Source organism: Pristiophorus japonicus, chromosome 6, assembly GCF_044704955.1.
Source record: "Pristiophorus japonicus isolate sPriJap1 chromosome 6, sPriJap1.hap1, whole genome shotgun sequence".
Taxonomy (NCBI): Eukaryota; Metazoa; Chordata; class Chondrichthyes; family Pristiophoridae; genus Pristiophorus; species Pristiophorus japonicus.
In genome coordinates, this window is record NC_091982.1 from 36,853,276 (window position 1) to 36,876,336 (window position 23,061).

At 47.1% G+C, this 23,061-nt stretch overlaps 1 protein-coding gene across 1 annotated transcript in view; it reads left to right on the forward strand.

The window, feature by feature from the left end:
* Nucleotides 1–23,061, forward strand: part of LOC139265620 (retinal guanylyl cyclase 2-like) — a 72,173-nt gene that overhangs the window by 15,704 nt on the left and 33,408 nt on the right. The window contains exons 5-8 of the mRNA XM_070882775.1: nucleotides 10,272–10,573; nucleotides 11,391–11,745; nucleotides 17,350–17,434; nucleotides 22,850–22,946. Coding sequence (XP_070738876.1) covers nucleotides 10,272–10,573; nucleotides 11,391–11,745; nucleotides 17,350–17,434; nucleotides 22,850–22,946 — 839 coding nt within the window. The remainder of the gene's footprint in view (nucleotides 1–10,271; nucleotides 10,574–11,390; nucleotides 11,746–17,349; nucleotides 17,435–22,849; nucleotides 22,947–23,061) is intronic.

Sequence of the window (23,061 nt, forward strand, 5' to 3'; positions counted from 1 at the left end):
AAACAGCAGCTCGGCTGGTATACGAATCGGAAGGGTCAGAGAGCGGACCAGAAGGCGATGGGGACAGTGCCCGGGACACCGAGGTACAGCGGGTCAACACGATCAATGTCCACTGTTCTTACAACAAGACGCCTCCAATAATGATGAGGGTCCTACTCAACGGGATACCCATCAATATGGGACTGGACACGGGAGCTAGTTACTCTCTCATGAGCATCCAACAACTTGAACAGCTGTGGCCGCACAAAAGCAACAGACCAAAACTCACAAGGATCGACACCAAACTAAGGATCTATACCAAAGAAATCGTCCCAGTCCTTGGCAGCGCCATGCTCTCAGTCACACACAAAGGGACGGTGAACCGACTTCCCCTGTGGATTGTCTACGGAGATCTCCCAGCACTGTTGGGGAGAAGCTGGCTGGCAAAACTAAATTGGAAATGGGATGATGTTCACGCCATGTCGTCAGAGGAACGGACCTCCTGCTCAACAGTTCTAAGTCGTTTTGAACATCTCTTTCAGCCAGGTGTGGGCACCTTCAAAGGGGCTAAAGTTAAAATCTACATCACACAGGATACCAGACCGGTCCATCACAAGGCTAGAGCTGTGCCTTATGTGATGAGGGAAAGGATTGAACATGAACTGGACCGGCTTCTGCGGGAAGGCATTATCTCACCCATGGAATTTAGCGACTGGGCAAGTCCCATCGTCCCAGTCATGAAGCCTGATGGATCCGTACGAATCTGTGGGGATTACAAATCTACCATAAACAGAGTCTCCCTACAGGACCAATACCCGCTGCCCAGAGCGGAGGACCTATTTGCCACATTGGCTGGAGGCAAACTTTTCTTGAAACTAGATCTCACATATGCGTATATGACGCAAGAACTGACCGAAGAGTCTAAGCTACTCACCACCATCAACACACATCGAGGCCTTTTCATGTACAATCAATGCCCAGTTGGCATCAGGTCAGCAGCTGCTATATTCCAGCGCAACATGGAGAGTCTGCTCAAGTCCATCCTGAGGACGGTGGTGTTTCAAGATGATATACTCATCACGGGCAGGGACACCGACTCGCATCTCCGCAATTTGGAGGAAGTACTAAGTCGATTGGATCGGGTAGGCCTAAGAGTTAAGAAATCCAAGTGTCTGTTTCTCGCGCCCGAGGTTGAATTTTTGGGCAGAAGGATTGCCGCTGATGGAATCGGCCCAACAGAATCCAAAGCTAAAGCAATTCGTCTGGCACCCAGGCCCCGGAACGTCTCGGAACTGCACGCCCTTCTCGGGCTACTCAATTACTTTGGGAACTTTATGCAGAACTTGAGCACGCTGCTGGAGCCTCTCCATGTGCTACTCAGAAAGGGGTGCGATTGGTTTTGGGGGGACGTCCAAGAACGCGCCTTCAATAAGGCACGCAACTTTCTATGTTCCAACAGTGTTTTAGCCTTTTTTGACCCAGGTAAAAAGCTAGTTCTTACATGTGATGCGTCAGCATACGGGGTCGGGTTGTTTTACAGCATGTCAATGATGCGGGTAAATTACAACCCATCGCTTATGCCTCCAGGTCACTTTCGCGGGCGGAGCGCGGGTACGGTATGGTTGAGAAGGAGGCGCTCGAGTGCGTGTATGGTGTCAAAAAGATGCACCAATACTTTTTCGGGGCCAAGTTCGCGTTAGAAACCGACCACAAACCCCTCACGTCCTTGCTATCCGAGTGCAAGGCAATAAACGGCAACACCTCTGCGCGCATTCAGCGGTGGGCACTCATGCTGGCGTCTTACGACTACACAATAAGGCACAGACCAGGCACAGACAGCTGTGCCGACGCGCTTAGCAAGCTACCCCTGGCGACCATGGAAGGGTCTGATGAACAGGACTGTGAGATGGTCATGGCAATCAATGCCTTTGAATCCACAGGTTCGCCCATGACAGCTCGCCAAATCAGAGCCTGGGCGACCAGCGACTCCACGTTATCCTTAGTCAAAAGATGTGTTTTAACTGGTGACTGGGCAGAGGCTCGCGATGCCTGCCCCGAGGAGATCAAACCTTTCCATAGGCGCATGCATGAACTATCACTACAGGCAGACTGCCTGAGGTGGGGCAGCCGAGTAGTTATGCCCTTGCGAGGCAGAGAGGCGTTTGTCTGGGAGCTCCACCGTGAGCACCCGGGGATCATCCTTATGAGGGCCATAGCCAGATCCCACGTCTGGTGGCCTGGCATTGACACAGACTTGGAGCTCTGCGTCCAGCGGTGCACCATTTGTGCCCAACTCAGTAATGCCCCCAGGGAGGCCCTCCTAAGCCCCTGGCCCTGGCCCACCAAACCGTGGTCGCGGGTGCATGTAGACTATGCAGGCAAAATGCTCCTCGTAGTCGTCGATGCATTTTCAAAGTGGATCAAGTGCACCATTTGAAACTCGAGCACCACCTCCACCACTGTGGAGAGCCTTAGAGCCATGTTTGCAATGCACGGAATTCCTGACATATTGGTCAGTGATAATGGTCCGTGCTTCGCCAGCGCAGAATTTCAAGATTTTATAGTTGACCACGGCATAAATCACGTTAAGACGGCACCGTTCAAGCCGGCCTCCAATGGCCAGGCAGAGCGAGCCGTGCAAATCGTTAAACAAGGCATGCTAAAAATCCAAGGTCCCACGCTGCAGAGCTGCCTGTCACGGCTGCTGCTGGCATACAGATCTCGTCCGCATTCGTTGACTGGGGTTCCCCCCATGCAACTATTGATGAAACGGACCTTAAAGACTAGGCTCTCGTTAATCCTCCCAGACATGCATTAAATTGTTGAGGCAAAGCGCCGGAAGCTAACTGAGTACCATGACCGAAATTCGAGGGGGAGGTGGAATGAGATAGGGGACAAAGTGTTTATGCTAAACTATGGCAGGGGTCCCAAATGGCTTGCAGGGACAGTAACAGGCAAGGAAGGAAACAGGCTACTGGTTGTACAAATGGACAATGGCCAAACCTGCCGGAGGCATGTAGACCAAGTCAAAAGTAGATTCACCAACAACACTGCAGAACCAGAGGCAGACTACAATGTGGAACTCACACCACACCTGGTGGACAGACAGAGGGAACAACCTGAGGAAAGGGCAATCCCAACAGACAGCCCAGGTGAGACACCAGCAATCATACTGAATGAAACAGACAGTCCAGGAGAGATACCAGCAATCACACCGAAAGAAAAACAGGCACCAAGGCAAACAACTGAACCACAACTAAGACGCTCCACGCGAGTGCGTAGACCACCTGAGAGACTGAATCTATAAAGACAATAAGACCTTGGGGGAGGGTGATGTCATGTATCTCACACTTCTGTATATAACTGTATCTTACCATGCTATACATGACTGTAACTAGATATGACCTGTAACCACAAGCATACTTTACCACCAGGGGTGCACTTGCAGGAGACACTGCATACCTGTTCCACACAGGTTTATAAAGGCAGGTCTCAGGCAAGTGTGGCACTCGAGAGCTGTGAAATAAAGGTGCAGGTCCAGAGTGACCTTGACTTCAGCATGTGCCTTGTGTATGTCTGTACTGCAGGGTCAGGACTTTACACCAGTGGTAACGATGTGGGAGTGGGAAGAGAAGCCATTGATGGAAATTTTCTGGCTACGATTAGAAAGATAAGAATGGAACTAGGCGAATGCAGTCCCACCCAGCTGGATGATGGTGGCGAGGCGTTGGAGGAGGATTGTGTTGTCAACTTTGTCAAAGGTTGCAAACAAGTCCAGGAGAACGAGGAGAGATAGTTTACCTTTGTCACAGTCACAAAGGATGTATTGTGTGACTTTGATGAGAGCCATTTCGGTACTGTGGCAGGGGCGGAACCCAGATAGAAGGAATTCAAACATCAAGTTCCAGGAAAGATGGACATGGATTTGGGAGGCGACAACACATTCAAGGACTTTGGGCAGGAAAGGGAGGTTGGAAATGGGGCGGTAGCTTGAAAGCAAAGTGGGGTTAAGCGTTGTTTTTTTGAGGAGAGAGGTGATGATAGCAGATTTGAAGGCGAGGGAGACCGTACCTGAGGGGAGACAACCGTTAACCATGTCAGCTAACATTGGAGCCAAAAAAGGAAGTTGGGTAGTCAGCAGTTTAGTGGGAATATGATCAAGGGAGCAGGAGGTGGGTCTCATGCACAAGATGAGCGTGGAGAGGTCAAGAGGTGAGATCAGAGAGAAACTCGAGAAAGATGCAAATTTAGGGCTAGGGCAGGGGGGAACTGTTGTGTATCTGTAAAGCATGCACTCCCATGTTCCGCCACCAGGGAGCGCATCCCCTGAAGTCCCAAGGGATCTCAGCATCCCTTGGGAGCATTGTATATAAGCTGGTCCCTAAGGCCTGTTCCTCACTCTAGAGTGTCTTAATAAAGACTGAGATCACTGTTACTTTAACCTCCCTGTGTGAAGTCTCATCTGTGTTAGGAACACAATAACTGGCGACGAGTATACGAATCCAACGCAAAGATGCAGCAAACTGTGGGCATCCTGGAGAAGTTCTCGGAGGGTGAGGACTGGGAAGCCTATGTCGAATGGCTAGACCAGTACTTTGTAGCCAACGAGCTGGACGGAGGAGGAAGCGCTGCAAAAAGGAGAGCGGTCCTCCTCACGGTCCGCGGAGCACCGACCTACAGCCTCATGAAGAACCTTCTGGCTCTGGTGAAACCACAGATAAGTCGTATGAAGAGCTGTGTACAATGGTTCGGGAGCATCTTAACCCGAGGGAGAGCATGCTGATGGCGAGGTACTGGTTCTACACGTGCCAGCGATCTGAAGGTCAGAAAATGGCGAGCTATGTCGCCGAGCTAAGGCGACTTGCAGGACAATATGAGTTTGATGGCTACCTGGAGCAAATGCTCAGAGACTTTTTTGTACTGGGCATTGGCCACGAGACCATCCTACGAAAACTTTTGACTGTAGAGACACCGACCCTCAGTAAGACCATTGCGATAGCACAGGTGTTTATGTCCACCAGTGATAACACCAAACAAATTTCTCAGCACACAAGTGCTCGCAATGTTCATAAACTAACTGGAACTGTGTTTGTGAGCAGAAATGTACAGGGCAGAAACCACGAGTCTGCAACTGCCAGCAGGTCTCAGGTGACCAGATGACTCAGAGTCTGCAACAAAGGATGAATGCAAGGCAATTCGCACCTTGTTGGTGTTGTGGAGGCTTCCATTCAGCCTATTCATACCCCTTCAAAGGGTATGTTTGCAAGAGCTGTGGAACAATGGGGCACCTCCAACGAGCTTGCAGACGAGCTGCAAGCTCTGCAAAACCTGCTAACCACCACGTGGCAGAGGAAGATCGGTCCATGGTGGATCAAAGCAATTTCAAGCCTCAGAGAGAGGAGGCAGATGCTGAAGTACATGGGGTGCACACATTTTTGCCGAAATGTCCACCTAAAATGCTAAATGTAAAATTGAATGGCTTACCCGTAGCCATGGAACTGGACACTGGCGCTAGCCAATCCATCATGAGTAAAAAGATGTTTGAGAGACTGTGGTGCAACAAGGCACTCAGACCAGCCCTGAGCCCCATCCACATGAAACTGAGAACGTACACCAAAGAGCTTATCACTGTCCTGGGCAGCGCCATGGTCAAGGTCATCTACGAGGGCACAGTGCATGAATTGCCACTCTGGATTGTCCCGGGCGATGGCCCCATACTGCTTGGAAGGAGCTGGCTGGGCAAAATCCGCTGGAACTGGGATGACATCCGAGCACTATCACATGTCGACGAGGCCTCATGTATCCAGATTCTTAATAAATTTACTTCCCTTTTTGAGCCAGGCATTGGAAACTTTTCCAGGGCGAAGGTGTGGATCCACTTGGTCCCAGAGGCACGACCCATTCACCACAAGGCATGAGCGGTACCTCACATGATGAGGGAGAGAGTGGAAATCGAGTTGGACAAGCTGCAACGTGATGTCATCATCTCCCCCGTGGAATTCAGTGAGTGGACCAGCCCGATTGTTCCAGTACTCAAAAGTGATGGCACGGTCAGGATTTGCGGCGATTATAAAGTAACTATTAATCGTTTCTCGCTACCTAAGGCAGATGCCCTATTTGCGATGGTGGCAGGCGGCAAGACCAAGCTCGACCTGACTTCGGCCTACATGATACAGGAGCTGGAGGAGTCTTCGAAGGGCCTCCCCTGCATCAACACACACAAGGGACTGTTCATCTACAACAGATGCCCGTTTGGAATTCGGTCAGCTGCAGCGATCTTCCAGAGAAACATGGAGGGCCTACTCAAGTCGGTACCACGCATGGTGGTTTTTCAGGACGACATATTAGTCATGGGTCGGGACACCGTCGAGCATCTACAAAACCTGGAGGAGGTCCTCCAGCGGCTGGATCACGTAGGGCTGCGGCTGAAGAGGTCGAAATGCGGCTTCATGGCAACAGAAGCGGAGTTTTTGGGGAGAAAGATCACGGCAGACGGCATTCGGCCCACAGACGCCAAGACAGAGGCTATCAGGAATGCGCCCAGGCCACAGAACGTCACGGAGTTGCGGTCGTTCCTGGGACTCTTCAACTATTTTGGTAACTTCCTACCGGGGTTAAGCATTCTCTTAGAGCCCCTACATGTGTTATTGCGCAAAGGTGAGAACTGGGTATGGGGAAAAAACCAAGTAATTGCTTTTGAGAAAGCCAGAAACATTTTATGCTCCAACAAGCTGCTTGTATTGTATAACCCGTGTTAAAGAATTGTGCTAGCTTGTGATGCGTCATTGTACGGAGTTGGGTGTGTATTACAACAAGCTAACATTGCGGGGAAATTGCAACCTGTCGCCTATGCCTCCAGGAGCTTGTCTAAGGCCGAGAGGGCCTACAGCATGATTGAGAAAGAAGCATTAGCGTGTGTGTTCGGGGTAAAGAAAATGCATCAGTACTTGTTTGGCCTCAAATTTGAGCTGAAAACCGATCACAAGGCCCTCATATCCCTGTTCGCTGAAAACAAAGGGATAAATACTAATGCCTCAGCCCGCATACAAAGGTGGACACTCACGCTATCAGAGTATAACTATACCATCCGCCACAGGCCAGGCACTGTGCGGATATTCTCAGTCAGCTACCATTGCCCACCACGGGGTTGGAAATGGAGGAGCCTGCAAACTTGTTGATGGTGGCGCAGCCCGCAGACTTGTTGACGGTCATGGAAGTGTTTGAAAATGATAAATCACCTGTCATGGCCCGCCAGATTCAGACTTGGACCAGCTAAGATCCTCTGCTGTCCCTAGTAAAAAACTGTTTACTGCATGGGAGGTGGGCCAGCATCCCCGTTGAAATCAAGCTGTTCCAGTGGCGAAACGACGAGCTGTCCATTCAGGCAGACTGCCTGTTGTGGGGTAACTGTGTAGTGCTACCCAAAAAGGGCAGGGAGATGTTCATCTCGGATCTCCACAGGACACACCCGGGTATAGTAATGATGAAAGATCCCACGTGTGGTGGCCTGGTATCGACTCTGACTTAGAGTTCTGTGTACAGCAATGCAGCGTATGTGCTCAGTTGAGCAACGTGCCCAGAGAGGCACCACTAAGTTTGTGGTCCTGGCCCTCCAGACCATGGTCGAGGATCCATGTCGACTATGCGGGCCCTTTTCTCGGTAAAATGTTCCTGGTGGTGGTGGATGCTTTTTCAAAATGGATTGAATGTGAAATAATGTCGGGAAGCACCGCCACCGCCACCATTGAAAGCCTGAGGGCCATGTTTGCCACTCACGGCCTGCCTAACATACTGGTCAGTGACAACGGGCCATGTTTCACCAGTGCCGAATTTAAAGAATTCATGACACACAATGGGATCAAACATGTCACCTCGGCCCCGTTTAAACCAGCCTCCAATGGGCAGGCAGAGCGGGCAGCACAAACAATCAAATAGAGCCTTCAACGAGTCATAGAAGGCTCACTCCAAACCCGCCTGTCCCAAGTACTGCTCAGCGACCGCACGAGACCCCGGTTGAGCTACTCATGAAAATGACACTTAAAACCAGACTCTCGCTGGTTCAACCCAACCTGCATGATCAGGTAGAGAGCAGGCGTCAGCAACAAAATGTAAATGATGGTCGTGCCACTGTGTCATAGGAAATTGATCTGAATGACCCTGTGTATGTGCTAAACTATGGACATGGTCCCAAGTGGATCGCGGGCACGGTGATAGCTAAAGAAGGGAGTAGGGTGTTTGTAGTCAAGCTAGACAATGGACAAATTTGCAGGAAGCACCTGGACCAAACGAGGCTACGGTTCACAGACTGCCCTGAACAACTCACAGCAGACACCACCTTTTTCGAGCTCACAACACACACCCAAAGGATCAACGACACCACCCCGGACCAGGAAATCGAACCCATCACGCCCAACAGCCCAGCAAGGCCAGGCTCACCCAGCAGCCCTGCAGGGCCAACAACACGCCTGCCCAGCGAGGGCACAGCCAACACACCAGAACAGACATTTGTACCGAGGCAGTCTACCAGGGAAAGAAAGGCTCCCGAACGCCTCACCTTGTAAATAGTTTTCACTTTGACTTTGGGGGGGAGTGATGTTGTGTATCTGTAAAGCATGCACTCCCATGTTCCGTCACCAGGGAGCTCATCCCCTGAAGTCCCAAGTGATTCCAGCATCCCTTGGGAGCACTGTATATAAGCCGGCCCCTAAGGCCTGTTACTCACCCTGGACTGTCTTAATAAAGACTGAGGTCACTGTTACTTTAACCTCCCTGTGTGCAGTCTCATCTGTGTTAGGAAGACAATAGGAACCTCAGAGGAATTTTGGCCCAGTGGGTTAGGGTCAGGAAGGAAACTGGCAGAAGCTGCTAATCGGATGGTCTCAATCTTTGAGACAAAGAAGTCAATGAGCTCCTCACACTTGCTGTTGGAGGTGAGTGTGGTGGCGACAGTTGAGAGGGGTTTAAAAAGATAGTTAACAGTAGAGAATAGTAGCTAGGTTTTATCTTTGCATTCCAGAATGATCCTAGAGCAGTGAGCACCTTTTGTGGACAAGAGTAGAACCTGATAATGCTGTATGTGATCGAGCCAGATCTGGCAGTGAATGGCTAAACCAGTAAATACCGCTCTTCCATGTATTTGAATGTCAAGTCTCTCAGTGAGATACTTTTATAGCGAAGCATCTAAGAAGCAGAGCAACATGGACAGCAACTTCCTGATTTTCACGTTTAACTGCGCATGTGTGGTCGCTGGAATTTGTGTCTGATTTATAGTTTAATAATAGTGAGCGCTGATAGCCTCACCTTTATTATTACTGCAAAATCCGGGCCATAATGTCTGCCATTAAATTGCTGTCTGTTCCAATTTAATGTAGTCACTAATCTGTTTAAAATAAACAGGTTAACAACTACAATAAAATACTGCAACTAGAATGCAATGGACTGCGCTAACCAGAGGGTATTAAACTCCAAGATGTGTTGAAATCCTACCAGAAAACTTGCATTTCAGTTTTAATTGACATTTGAAGTCATTTTGCAATTTTGTTGCTAAGAATTATGCGTACAAATTTTTCAGAAAGTTGCACAGCTAACAATTTTATTATTGACCCATGCTTTCAAGTGTCTCATTAAAGAAAACAGCAGGAGCAAGCAGTAATTCAACCTAACTTATTTAACAACCTCTCTCATTCCCTCAGAATATTTCCTATCTTTCCCCATTTTACTAATCAGGCGTGGTTCTGAAACTTCCTCTCTTGCTCTTCCTATGCTCCCAGTATAGCTTCCTCAACACGCTGCTTTCTTTGTGCATTCTCACCGTATCGAAGTTAAGACACAGCCCATCTTCTTCTACTCCAAGCATTCTGTCCCAGACCCTCAATACATTTGATTAGATAACAACAGTGACTCCACAGCAATAATTCATGCATTGAGACATCCTGAGAATCTGATAATTGACCCATGATTTCAGGATCCTTACATTTATATAAATGTAAGTTCCTTCCTTAACTCACCTTCTCTCTTAGTCTTGTCAATTTTGATAGTGTCTGCCTTTCACCTATGTGTCTTCATGAAAGAAAACCTAGTGAAGGGAAATTAGATAAGATTGGTTAATTAAATCACTTTTATATAGAGAATAATGCAAGTGTTGCATTGATTATCAAACCATAACAAAAGACAACATACATGCCAGTGTTATTTGGGTGATATAATACCTTTTTTCCAACAACAAGATAGAATTATGAATTCTTACCCTACAATAACAGCTTGATAACAAAACCCTTCTGTATGTTTTTCAGTGATAATCATGTGTATGCACTCAGTTCTTATTGGAGGTGTGGAACAGAAAAACCTTTTGGAGGTTGCCCATGACTTGCAGATGACTGATGGCAGCTACGTGTTTATACCATACGATGCTCTTCTTTACAGTCTCCCATATCAAAACACTCCCTACCCAGTGCTGGTGAACAACTCCAAGCTGCAGAAGGCATATGATTCAGTGCTGACAATCACTGTGGATTCTGGGAAAGTGTCATTTCACCAGGCATTTCAGGAATACGTGCAGAGCCGGGAAATTGTAACTCACCTGAAGCCTGAACAGGTACACCTTTTAGTACTTACTGTTTTGAGCTATCTCCCTAACTTCTGCCAAAGACAGTGATTGTGTGCTGGGGTACAATTCTTTCAGCTCCCTTGCCCAAGTGGCCATTTTTCATGGATGAGCTGGGCATGTTTGACCATCACAACCAAGGCCAGAGCCTAACATCCATACATGCTTTCTTGCCATTGGGTAATGATCATTCAGAGGAATGCTGGTTAATTTATTGTTCTTCCTTCGTCCAAAGGCATTAAGGTCAATTATAGCATCCCTTGCTGCTCCAGCTTCAATCCAGAGATCATTTTGGCCTATATGGCTCAGTAACCACATTGCCTGATGCATTTATCCACTAAGCCACACTTTCTTCACACATTTGTACCATACTGGTCAATCCTCTGTAGCATTAACATAAGAACATAACATAAGAAATAGGAGCAGGAGTAGGCCATTTGGCCCCTCGAGCCTGCCACGCCAGACAATAAGATCATGGCTGATCTGATCCTGGCCTCAACTCCACTCCCCCGCCCGCTCCCCATAACCCTTGACCCTCTTACTCCCTAGGAGTCGAGGCCAAGTGCAATCTTCATGTGAAGCACGATTAGAGGCTGGCGGATAACCACAGCAGGGCCTTCAGACATAATTCAGGCCCCATTTTAACCTGATACATTCTGTCTTTATTTTTATATTTCCTTTATAAATCCCTGTGCCCACATTTATAATGGAAACTGCTTAGGTAAACTTGCCGCGGTTTAATTAAATCCTCCTGCCCGTGGTGGCCCTACCAGGATAGGTTTTGAAACAGTTTCTTTTTTGTCACCAGGTGTCACCGCTGTTTGGAACAATCTATAACTCAATCTACTTTCTCGCCAAAGCTATAAATAACAATAGAAAACACAGAGCCTGGGTCTCTGGCAGCAACATAGCAAAATATTCCAGAAACATAAGATTTGATGGCTTTAATCAGAGGATCTGGACAGATGCAAATGGGGACAGCTTCACTGACTATGTAATCCTGGACACTGACGGCAGAGGAACTGAATTGCATCGCACTTATATCGTAGATATGGAAGCAGATCTAATACGATTATCAGGGAGAACAATTCATTTTCCCAATGGAGTCTTACCTAAAACAGACTCTGCATGCTGGTTTACTCGTGGGAAAATCTGCACAGGAGGTAAAGTGGCATCTTTAGCATCTTACACTTTCTTAGACTTCTTTAGTTCCAGCTGGGAGTTTATTTTCTGTTTGGGCAAAAATGTCAAGTTTAACATTTCAAAGATGTCAAAGATCATATAGTATATTCTTCTGATTTAGTGCACCATAATTTGCTCTCAAATTAATGGTGAGGCTATTTATGCAAAATGCTACAGCAACTTCAGGTGAAGGGCAAATGCAAAGTTAAATGCGGAAATTCAAAAGTTGCTGTCCCAAATGCGTCGCTCTGCTGTAAGCGTCGCAAAAATGCCACCTCTCTGTCTGCTTCACCATTGAAATGCATTGAGTGACATTCAATAACATCATGGCTGATCATCTACCTCAACTGTTGAATATTAAGGGAATCGTGGGATATGGGGACAGTGCAGAAAAGTGGAGTTAAGATAGAAGATCAGCCATGATTTTATTGCATGGCGGAGCAGGCTCGAGGGGCCAAATAGCCTACTCCTGCTCCTAATTCTTATGTTGTTATGTTCTAACTCCACTTTCCTGCATTATCCCCATATTACTTGATCCCCTTAATATCCAAAAATCTATTGAATATCATCATCATCATAGGTAGTCTCTCGAAATCGAGGAAGACTTGCTTCCACTCTAAAAAGAAGTTCTTAGGTGACTGAACAGTCCAATACAAGAATTACAGTCCCTGTCACAGGTGGGACAGACAGTCATTGAGGGAAAGGGAGGGTGGTTTGCCGTATGCTCCTTCCGCTGCCTGTGCTTCTGCATGCTCTCGGCGATGAGACTCGAGGTGCTCAGCGCCCTCCCGGATGCACTTCCTCCACTTAGGGTCTTTGGCCAAGGACTCTCGAGTGTCTTGAATATACTCAAAGACTGAGCCTCCACAGCCCTCTGGGGTAGAGAATTCCAAAGATTCACCACCCGCTGAGTGAAGATATTTCTCCTCATCTCAGTCCTAAATGGCCGACCCCTTATTCTGAGACTGTGATCCCTGGTTCTAGACTACACCAGCCAGAGGAAACATCCTCCCTGCATCTACCCTGTAAAGTCCTGTAAGAATTTTGCATGTTTCAATGAGATCATCTGATATTCTTCTCAGTCTCTCCTCAAAAGACATTTCCCCCCCTCCCCCCTCCCCGCCATCCCAAGAATCAGTCTGGTGAACGTTCATTTCACTCCCTCAATGGCAAGTATATCCTTCCTCAGGTAAGGAGACCAAAACTGTACACAGTACTCCAGGTGCTGTCTCACCAGGGCCCTATATAATTGCAGTAAGACATCTTTACTCTTGTATTCAAATCCTCTTGCAATAAAGACCAACATACCATTTGCTTTCTTAATTGCTTGCTGTACCTGCATGTTAAATTTCAGTGATTCGTGTACAAGGACACCCAGGTCCCTCTGAAAACCAACATTTCCCAGTCTCTCACATTTTTCCACATTATATTCCATTTGCCATGTTCTTGCCCATTCACTTAGCCTGTCTATATCCCCTTGAAGCCTATTTGCATCCTCCTCACAACTTATATTTCCACCTAGTTTTGGATCCTGAGTGACAAATACGTGTTCCCTTGCACAAACAAGAATTCTGCCCTCCTGTTGACCATATAATTACTCAATCCCACTTACAATGAAAAGAAAAGCCTCATAGCCCATTCAGAACCCTTCTTTAGATTTCCTAAAAAATAATTAGTTCACAAGCTGGAGTACTGCGTGCAATTCTGATTACCACATTACAGGATGGATGTGATCGCACTAGAGAGGGTACAGAGGAGATTTATGAGGATGTTGCCTGGACTGGAGAATTTTAGTTATAAGGAAAGATTAGACAGGCTGGGGTAGTTTCTTTGGTACAGAGGAGGCTGAGGGGAGACCTAATTGAGGTGTATAAAATTATGAGAGGCCTGGATAGAGTGGATAGCAAGGATCTATTTCCCTTAGCAGAAGGGTCAGTAACCAGGGGGCATAGATTTAAAGTAATTGGTGCAAAGATTAGAGGGGAGTTGAGGAGAACTTTTTTCACCCAGAGGGTGGTGGGGGTCTGGAACTCACTGCCTGAAAGGGTGGTAGAGGCAGAAACTCTCATCATATTTAAAAAGGACTTGCATAAGCACTTGAAGTGCCGTAACCTACAGGGCTACAGACCAAGAGCTGGAAACTAGGATTAGGCTGGCACAGGTGCAATGGGCCGAACAGCCTCCTTCTGTGCCATAAATTTCTATGATTCTATGATTCCATCCCCGTTATTCTTGATACCCATACTTATTATCCCTCTTCTTCCATCTACTGTTTGGCCCCATATTGGTGCCTTTTTACTAACTGCCTCCAACATAGACTCCAAAGTACCCGAACTGTAACTTGGGGTGCTGCTGTCATATAGATATGCGAGAGACCATCAGCGGCAGGTCGGGGCCATAAAAGGAGCGGTGAGTGGCGGCCATGGGCAGCATGGCGATGTACCACGGCAAGGTACAGCGCGAGCTGGTGCAGGAGGGCGACGGCAGTGAAGAGGGACGTCATCAAGGTCCAGGTCAGTGATGGGAGTGTAGGCAGGTACAGCAGGAGTGGCGAGGTCGGGGGGAAGGAGTGGCGAGAGAATGTAGAGGGATGTGATCGGGATCCAGGAGAGGCATGAGTTCGGGGCCAGAGGAGGCTAGGGCCTGGGGCAGCATGGGCCAGCCCACACTGCAATATGTGAGCGCACTAGGTCCATGCAGCAGAGCTGGTCTCCAGTCATCTTGGTTAATCCTTGCCACTGGACCAAGACCTAGCTCTGTCAAGCGCGTGTGGTGGCTGGTGTGCAACGGTCACCACACGTTAAGGCATCTTCCACCCTTCAAGATGTAGTTCAGGATCTGGAATATTAGGTCCTTCACTGAAACATCTGTGAACTCATCCCTTTTTGGCATGGAAGCAAGTCATCCTCGTATCGAGGGGCTGACTATGGTGATGATGATGAGGTATTAAAATCAGGCTCGACAGGAAGATTGGGCACAGAGGTTGTCATGTGGCAGGGTGCACTTCTGGTGTGCTCCGCACAACTTGCCCCCAGACTGTGCCTATTTGGTGAACACAGAAAGATGCAAATAAGAAAAGATTATATTAAGTTTTAATATATTTATTTACTTTCACTATCAAAATCCACAGCTTATAGAGAAAGATATTGGCTGCACATTGGATGCCAGTGTAAGTGTGCACATTGACTGCCAGTGTAAGTGTGCACATTGACTGCCAGCGTAAGTGTGAACATTGACTGCCAGTGTAAGTGTGCACATTGGCTGCCAATGTAAGTGTGCACATTTGCTGTCAGTGTAAGTGTGCACCTTGACTGCCAGTGTAAGTGTGCACATTGGCTGCCAGTGTAGGTATGCGCATTGACTGCCAGTGTAAGTGTGCACATTGGCTGCCAGTGTAAGTGTGCACATTGGCTGCCAGTGTAGGTGTGCACATTGGCTGTCAGTGTACGTGTGCACATTGACTTCCAGTGTAAGTGTGCACATTGGCTGCAAGTGTAAGTGTGCACATTGGCTGCCAGTGTAAGTGTGCACATTGGCTGCCAGTGTAAGTGTGCAGATTGACTGCCAGTGTAAGTGTTCACATTGGCTGCCAGTGTAAGTGTGCACATTGACTGCCAGTTTAGGTGTGCACATTGGCTGCCAGTGTAAGTGTGCACATTGGCTGCCAGTGTAAGTGTGCAGATTGACTGCCAGTGTAAATGTGTAGATTGACTGCCAGTGTAAGTGTGCACATTGGCTGCCAGTGTAAGTGTGCAGATTGACTGCCATGTAAGTGTGCACGTTGACTGCCAGTGTAAGTGTGCACATTGGCTGCTAGGTTAGGTGTACTTGAGAGAAGATCTGTATGAAGTTTTATCATTTTGAACACCAGCCGTCTTTGTGGCTTTTGAATGAGACTAACAAATTATTTCAGGTTTGTGCTGTGGGCCTCCACTTAAGAACATAAGAACATAAGAAATAGGAGCAGGAGTAGGTCATTTGTGCCCTCGAGCCTGCTCCGCCATTCAATAAGATCATGGCTGATCTGATCATGGACTCAGCTCCACTTCCCTGCCCACTCCCCATAACCCTTTACTCCATTATCGCTCAAAAATCTGTCTATCTCCATCTTAAATATATCCAGTGACCCAGCCTCCACAGCTCTCTGGGGCAGAGAATTCCATAGATTTACAACAATCAGAGAGAATACATTTCTCCTCATCTCAGTTTTAAATGGGTGGTCCCCTTATTCTAAGACTATGTCCCCTAATTTTAGTTTCCCCTATGAGTGGAAATATCCTATCTGCATCCACCTTGTCGAGCCCTCTCTATCTTTTAAGTTTCAATAAGATCACCTCTCATTCTTCTGAACTCCAATGAGTATAGGCCCAACCTACTCAACCTATCTTCATAAATCAACCCCCTCATCTCTGGAATCAACCTCGTGAACCTTTTCTGAACTGTCTCCAATGCAAGTATATCCTTCCTTAAATACGGAGACCAAAACTGTATGTACTCTAGGTGAAGTCTCACTATTACCCTGTACAGTTGTAGCAGGACTTTTCTGCTTTTATACTCTATCCCCCTTGCAATAAAGGCCAACATTTCATTTGCCTTCCTGATTACTTGCTGTACCTGCATACTAACTTTTTGAGTTTCTTGCACAAGGACCCCCAGGTCTTTCTGTACTGCAACACTTTGCAATTTTTCTCCATTTAAATTATAATTTGCTTTTCTATTCTTTCTGCCAAAGTGGATAACCTCACATTTTCCCACATTATACTCCATCTACCAAATGTTAGCCTGCTCACTTAGCCTGCCTATATCCCTTTACAGATTTTTTGTGTCCTCATCACAAATTGCTTTTCAACCCATCTTTATATCATCAACAAACTTGGCTACATTACACTCGGTCCCTTCATCCAAGTCATGAATATAGATTGTAAATAGTTGAGGACCAAACACCGATCCCTGCAGCACTCCACTAGTCACTGTTTGCCAACTGGAAAATGACCCATTTATCCCGAGTTTCTGTTTTCTGTTAGTTAGCCAATCCTCTATCCATGCTAATATATTACCCCCAACCCCGTGAGCTTTTATCTTGTGCAGTAACCTTTTATGTGGCACCTTATCAAATGCCTTCTGGAAATCCAAACACACCACATCCTCTGGTACCTCGTTCCTCGTCCTCAAAGAACTCCAGAAAATTTGTCAAACATGATTTCCCTTTCATAAAACCATGCTGACTCTGCTTGATTGAATTATGCTTTTCCAAATGTCCTGCTATTGCTTCCTTAATAATGGACTCCAACATTTTCCCAATGACAGATGTTAACAGGAACTGAACTCAATTATTTCACACCCTTGCAGCCAACAGTGAGGAATCTTTCCCCTCCTCAGTCTGGGCTGGATTCAAACACGGATCCCACAGGTGAAAGGACAGTGTGTTCATTAGGCTTCCATGTGTAGGACTATGGAAAAAAGTAGGCTTATAATAATAAACTTCCATAAGTTTCTAGCATTCATCAGCACGAAAGCTTTTATTTCTCTTTAACTTTATTCTATTGTCATATTGTTCTATTTACTTTTCCTCATTTGTATTTTAGGTATCAACCCTTTCTTTGCTGTAACAGTGCCACTGTTGATTATCTTTGCTGTGCTTTTCAGCGTGGGACTTTCTTATTTTATAAGGTATAGTCTTTGGCAAATTACCCTTAATAACACAAGTTCCAGGTCTACAGGTTAAGTATAAATCTATTTTTCTATCACAAATGTTTATGCACATTTTTGGCCATCACATGATTGTGAATCAACAGCATGGGTGGATTTTAATTGTGCCCATCTGGCAGAAACTGGGCCGCTTATGTCCCGCTCAGATCCTGCTATTAAGCAGGCGGGAGCCTCATAAATAGAAACAAATCGGGAGCTTAATAAGTCACTTGCATCCTGATGCAGTTTCAACTGGGACTTGACCATCAGGATTGGTTTCCCCGCATTGGGAGCTGGAGGATTTCCCACAACCGATGAACTGCAGGACGGTGCCCAAACCCAACCGTGGTTCCGACCTCCTGACGCCGGCTTTGGGTGGATGGCACATTCTGCTCTGCCAACTTCAAAACCCTTCTCCAGTCGGAAATGGTTGTATCTGTTTAACCCAACCATATTCAGATACTGTACTGACAGCGAAAGAGTGCGGAGCAGCTGACAATGAACCAGAATGATTCTAACTCTGAAACAGGGTGCTACTATAGCTAACAGTGAAACAGAGTAAAAAAAACCGTAAAGGACTTGTATTAATGTATCGCCTTTCATAACCTGAGGACATCCCAAAGCACTTTACAGCCAATTAAGTACTTTTGAAGTGTTTCAAATATCACTGTTGTAATATAGAAAAATACAGCAGCAAAAAAAAACCAGCAATTAAATAAATGACCAGGTAATTTGTTTTAGTGATGGTGGTTGAGAGATAAATATTGGCCAGTACACCAGAACTTCCCAACTCTTCTATGAAAAGTACCATGGGAATTTTTACATGCACCTGAGAGGGTAGTTTAACGTCTCATCCACAGGATAGCACCTTCCACAGTGTCACACCCTCTCGGTACTGCACTGGAGTGTCAGCCTGGATTGTGTGCTCAAGTCTCTGGAGTGGGGCATGAACGCCTGGCCTACTGACTCAGAAGTGAGAGTGCTACCATTGAACCAAGGCTGACACCTTGAGGACAGCTAAGAGTCCCACACAAGAGATTAATGTGCAAAGTTAAAGCACATGGGATTGGGGGTAGTGTGCTGACATGGATTGAGAACTGGTTGTCAGACAGGAAGCAAAGAGTAGGAGTAAATGGGTACTTTTCAGAATGGTAGGCAGTGACTAGTGGGGTACCGCAAGTTTCTGTGCTGGGGCCCCAGCTGTTTGCATTGTACATTAATGATTTAGACAAGGGGATTAAATGTAGTATCTCCAAATTTGCGGATGACACTAAGTTGGGTGGCAGTGTGAACTGCGAGGAGGATGCTATGAGGCTGCAGAGTGACTTGGATAGGTTAGGTCAGTGGGCAAATGCATGGCAGATGAAGTATAATGTGGATAAATGTGAGGTTATCCACTTTGGTGGTAAAAACAGAGAGACAGACTATTATCTGAATGGTGACAGATTAGGAAAAGGGGAGGTGCAACGAGACCTGGGTGTCATGGTACATCAGTCATTGAAGGTTGGCATGCAGGTACAGCAGGCGGTTAAGAAAGCAAATGGCATGTTGGCCTTCATAGCGAGGGGATTTGAGTATGGGGCAGGGAGGTTTTACTACAGTTGTACAGGGCCTTGGTGAGGCCACACCTGGAGTATTGTGTATAGTTTTGGTCTCCTAACTTGAGGAAGGACATTCTTGCTATTGAGGGAGTGCAGCGAAGGTTCATCAGACTGATTCCCGGGATGGCGGGACTGACCTATCAAGAAAGACTGGATCAACTGGGCTTGTATTCACTGGAGTTCAGAAGAATGAGAGGGGATCTCATAGAAACGTTTAAAATTCTGACGGGTTTAGACAGGTTAGCTGCAGGAAGAATATTCCCAATGTTGGGGAAGTCCAGAACCAGGGGTCACAGTCTAAGGATAAGGGGTAAGCCATTTAGGATCAAGATGAGGAGAAACTTCTTCACCCAGAGAGTGGTGAACCTGTGGAATTCTCTACCACAGAAAGTTGTTGAGGCCAATTCACTAAATATATTCAAAAAGGAGTTAGATGTAGTCCTTACTACTAGGGGGATCAAGGGGTATGGCGAGAAAGCAGGAATGGGGTACTGAAGTTACATGTTCAGCCATGAACTCATTGAATGGCGGTGCAGGCTCGAAGGGCCGAATGGCCGACTCCTGCACCTATTTTCTATGTTTCTATGTTTCTATGAGTGAAACAACAGTGAAACAGAGTGGAGATAACATGACATCATGGGAACGATAGCACAGTGGTTAAATTACGGGACCAGCAATCCACAGGCCTGGTCGAATAATACGGAGACATGAGTTCAAATCACACCATGGCAGCTGTGGAATTTAAATTCAGTTAATTAAATAAATCTGGAATAAAAAACTAGTGTCAAGAATGGTGACCATGAAACTACCGGATTGTTGTAAAAACTCATGTGGTTCACTATTGCCCTTTAGGGAATGAAATCTGCCGTCCTTACCCGGTCTGGCCTATATGTGACTTCCCACCCACAATGTGGTTGACTCTTAACCTCCCTCTGAAATGGCTGAGCGAGCCACTCAACCGCAATAATAAGAGTAAAACCGGACGGACCACCCAGCTTCGACCTCGGCACCAGCCCCGCAACGACAACGGCACACCCAGCCCTGTCGACCCTGCAAAGCCCTCCTCACAAACATCTGGGGACTTGTGCCAAAATTGGGAGAGCTGTCCCACAGACCAGTCAAGCAACAGGCTGACAATATCATACTCACAGAATCATGCATTCAGCCAATGTCCCAGACTCCTCCATTACCATCCCTGGGTATGTCCTGTCCTACCTGCAGGACAGGCCCACCAGGGGTGGAGGCACAGTGGTATACAGTTGGGAGGGAGTGGCCCTGGGAGTTCTCAACATTGACTTCGGACCCCATGAAGTCTCATGGCATCAGGTCAAGCATGAGCAAGGAAACCTCCCACTGATTACCACACACTGCCCTCCCTCAACTGATGAATCAACTCCTCCATGTTGAATATCTTTTGGAAGAAGCACTGAGAGTAGCAAGGGCACAGAATGTACTCTGGATGGGGGAACTTCAATGTCCATCATCAAGAGTGGCTAGGTAGCACCACTACTGAAGGACATTGCTGCCGGACTGGGCCTGCGACAGGTGGTGAGAGAACCAACACGAGGGAAAAACCTACTTGACCTCGTCCTCACCAATCTACAGTCGCAGATGCATCTGTCCATGACAGCATTGGAAGCAGTGATCACCGCACATTGTGGAGACAAGTCCCATCTTCACACTGAAGACACCCTCCATCGTGTTGTGTGGCACCCACCGTGCTAAATGGGATAGATTCATAACAGATCTAGGGCTCAAAACTGGGCATTCTTGAGGCATCTGGGCCATCAGCAGCAGCAGAATTGTATTCCATCACAATCTGTAGCCTCATGGCCCGGCATATCCCTCACGCTACCATTACCATCATGCCAGGGGACCAAGCCTGGTTCAATAAAGAGTGTAGAAATGCAAGCCAGGAAAGGCACCAGGCATACCTAAAAATGAGGTACCAAGCTCAGGAAGCTGCATCACAGGACTACATGCATGCTAAGCAGCAGAAGCAGCATGCTATTGACAGAGCTAAGCGATCCCACTATCAACGGATCAGATCAAAGCTCTGCTCTCCTGCCACATCCAGTCGTGAATGGTGGTGGACAATTAAATAACTAATGTGAGGAGGAGGCTCCATGAATATCCCCATCCTCAATGATGGTGGAGCCCAGTACGCAAGTGCAAAAGACAAGGCTGAAGCGTTTGCAACCATCTTCAGCCAGAAGTGCCAAGTGGATGATCCATATCGGCCTCCTCCTGAGGTCCCCACCATCACAGAAGCCAGACTTCAGCCAATTCACTTCACTCCACGTGTTATGAAGAAGCGGCTGAGCACACTGGATACAGCAAAGACTATGGGCCCTGACAACATCCCGGCTGACATGCTAAGGACTTGTGCTCCAGAACAAACCACGCCTCTAGCCAAGCTGTTCCAGTACAGCTACAACATTGGCATCTACCCGACCATGTGGAAAACTGCCCAAGCATGTCCTGTCCACAAAAGGCAGGACAAATCCAATCCAGCCAATTACCGCCCCATCAGTCTACTCCCAATCATCACCAAAGTGATGGAAGATGTCGTCGACAGTGTTATCACAGGGTCGGCACTTACTCATCAATAACCTGCTCACCGATGCCCAGTTTGGGTTCACCTCATTACAGCCTTGGTCCAAAAATGGACAAAAGAACTGAATTTCAGAGGGGAGGTGAGAGTGACTGCCCTTGACATCAAGGCAGTATTTGACCGAGTGTGGCATCATGTAGCCCTAGCAAAATTCAAGTCAATAGGAATCTGGGAGAAAGCTCTCCACTGGCTGGAGTCAAACCTAGCATAAAATAAAATGATTGTGGTTGTTGGAGGTCAATCATCCCAGCCCTAGGACATCACTGCAGGAGTTCCTCAGGGCAGTGTCCTCGGCTGCTTCATCAATGACCTTCCCTCCATTGCACAGTGTTCAGTTCCATTCGCAACTCCTCAGATAATGGAGCAGTCCATGCCCGAATACAGCATGACCTGGTTCGACATTCAGGCTTGAGCTAATAAGTGGCGAGTAACATTCGCGCCACACAAGTGCCAGGCAATGATCATCTCCAACAAGCGAGAATCCAATCACCTCCCCTTCATATTTAACGGCATTACCATCGCCGAATCTCCCACCATCAACATCCTGGAAGTCACCATTGACCAGAAACTTATCTAGACCAGCCACATAAATACTGTGGCAACAAGAGCAAGTCAGAGGTTGGGTATTCTGCGGCGTGTGTCTCACCTCTTGACCCCCCAAAACCTTTCCACCATCCACAAGGCACAAGTCAGGAGTGTGATGGAATCCTCTCCACTTGCCTGAATGAGTGCAGCTCCAACAACACTCAAGAAGCTTGATACCATCCAGGACAAAGCAGCCCACTTGATTGGCACCCCATCCACAACCATAAACATTCACTTCCTCCACCAGTGATGTATCGTGTCTCCAGTGTGTACCATCTCCAAGATGCACTGCAGCATCTCGCCAAGGGTTCTTCACCTCCCACACCATTCCTTCATCGTCGCTGGGTCAAAATCCTGGAACTCCCTCTCTAACAGCACTGTAGGAGTACCTTCACCACAACGACTGCAGAGGTTCAAGAAGGCGGCTCACCACCACCTTCTCAAGGGCAATTCGGGGTGGGCAATAAATGCTGGCCTTGCCAGCGACGATCACATCCCGAAACAAATTGTTACAAAGTATCGTGATACCTTTGCTACTGTTTTTTCTTTCTTATACACATAGTCTGATGGTCTGATTTCTGCTTTCTTCATTTCCAGGCGGCGGATAATTCAAATAAAGTTAATGAAAGGCCCTGATAAGATTTTACTGACACTCGATGATGTAACATTTATAAACCCAGAGCTCAGTAAAAAGGTTTGTAATTTGGCCGGCTATCAATTATATTACTAGTTATATTGCTTTATAATATCTGTATTTTTCAGTCTAAATCTTAAAAAATAGTGAATAAAGTCAGTCTAATCATGCATTT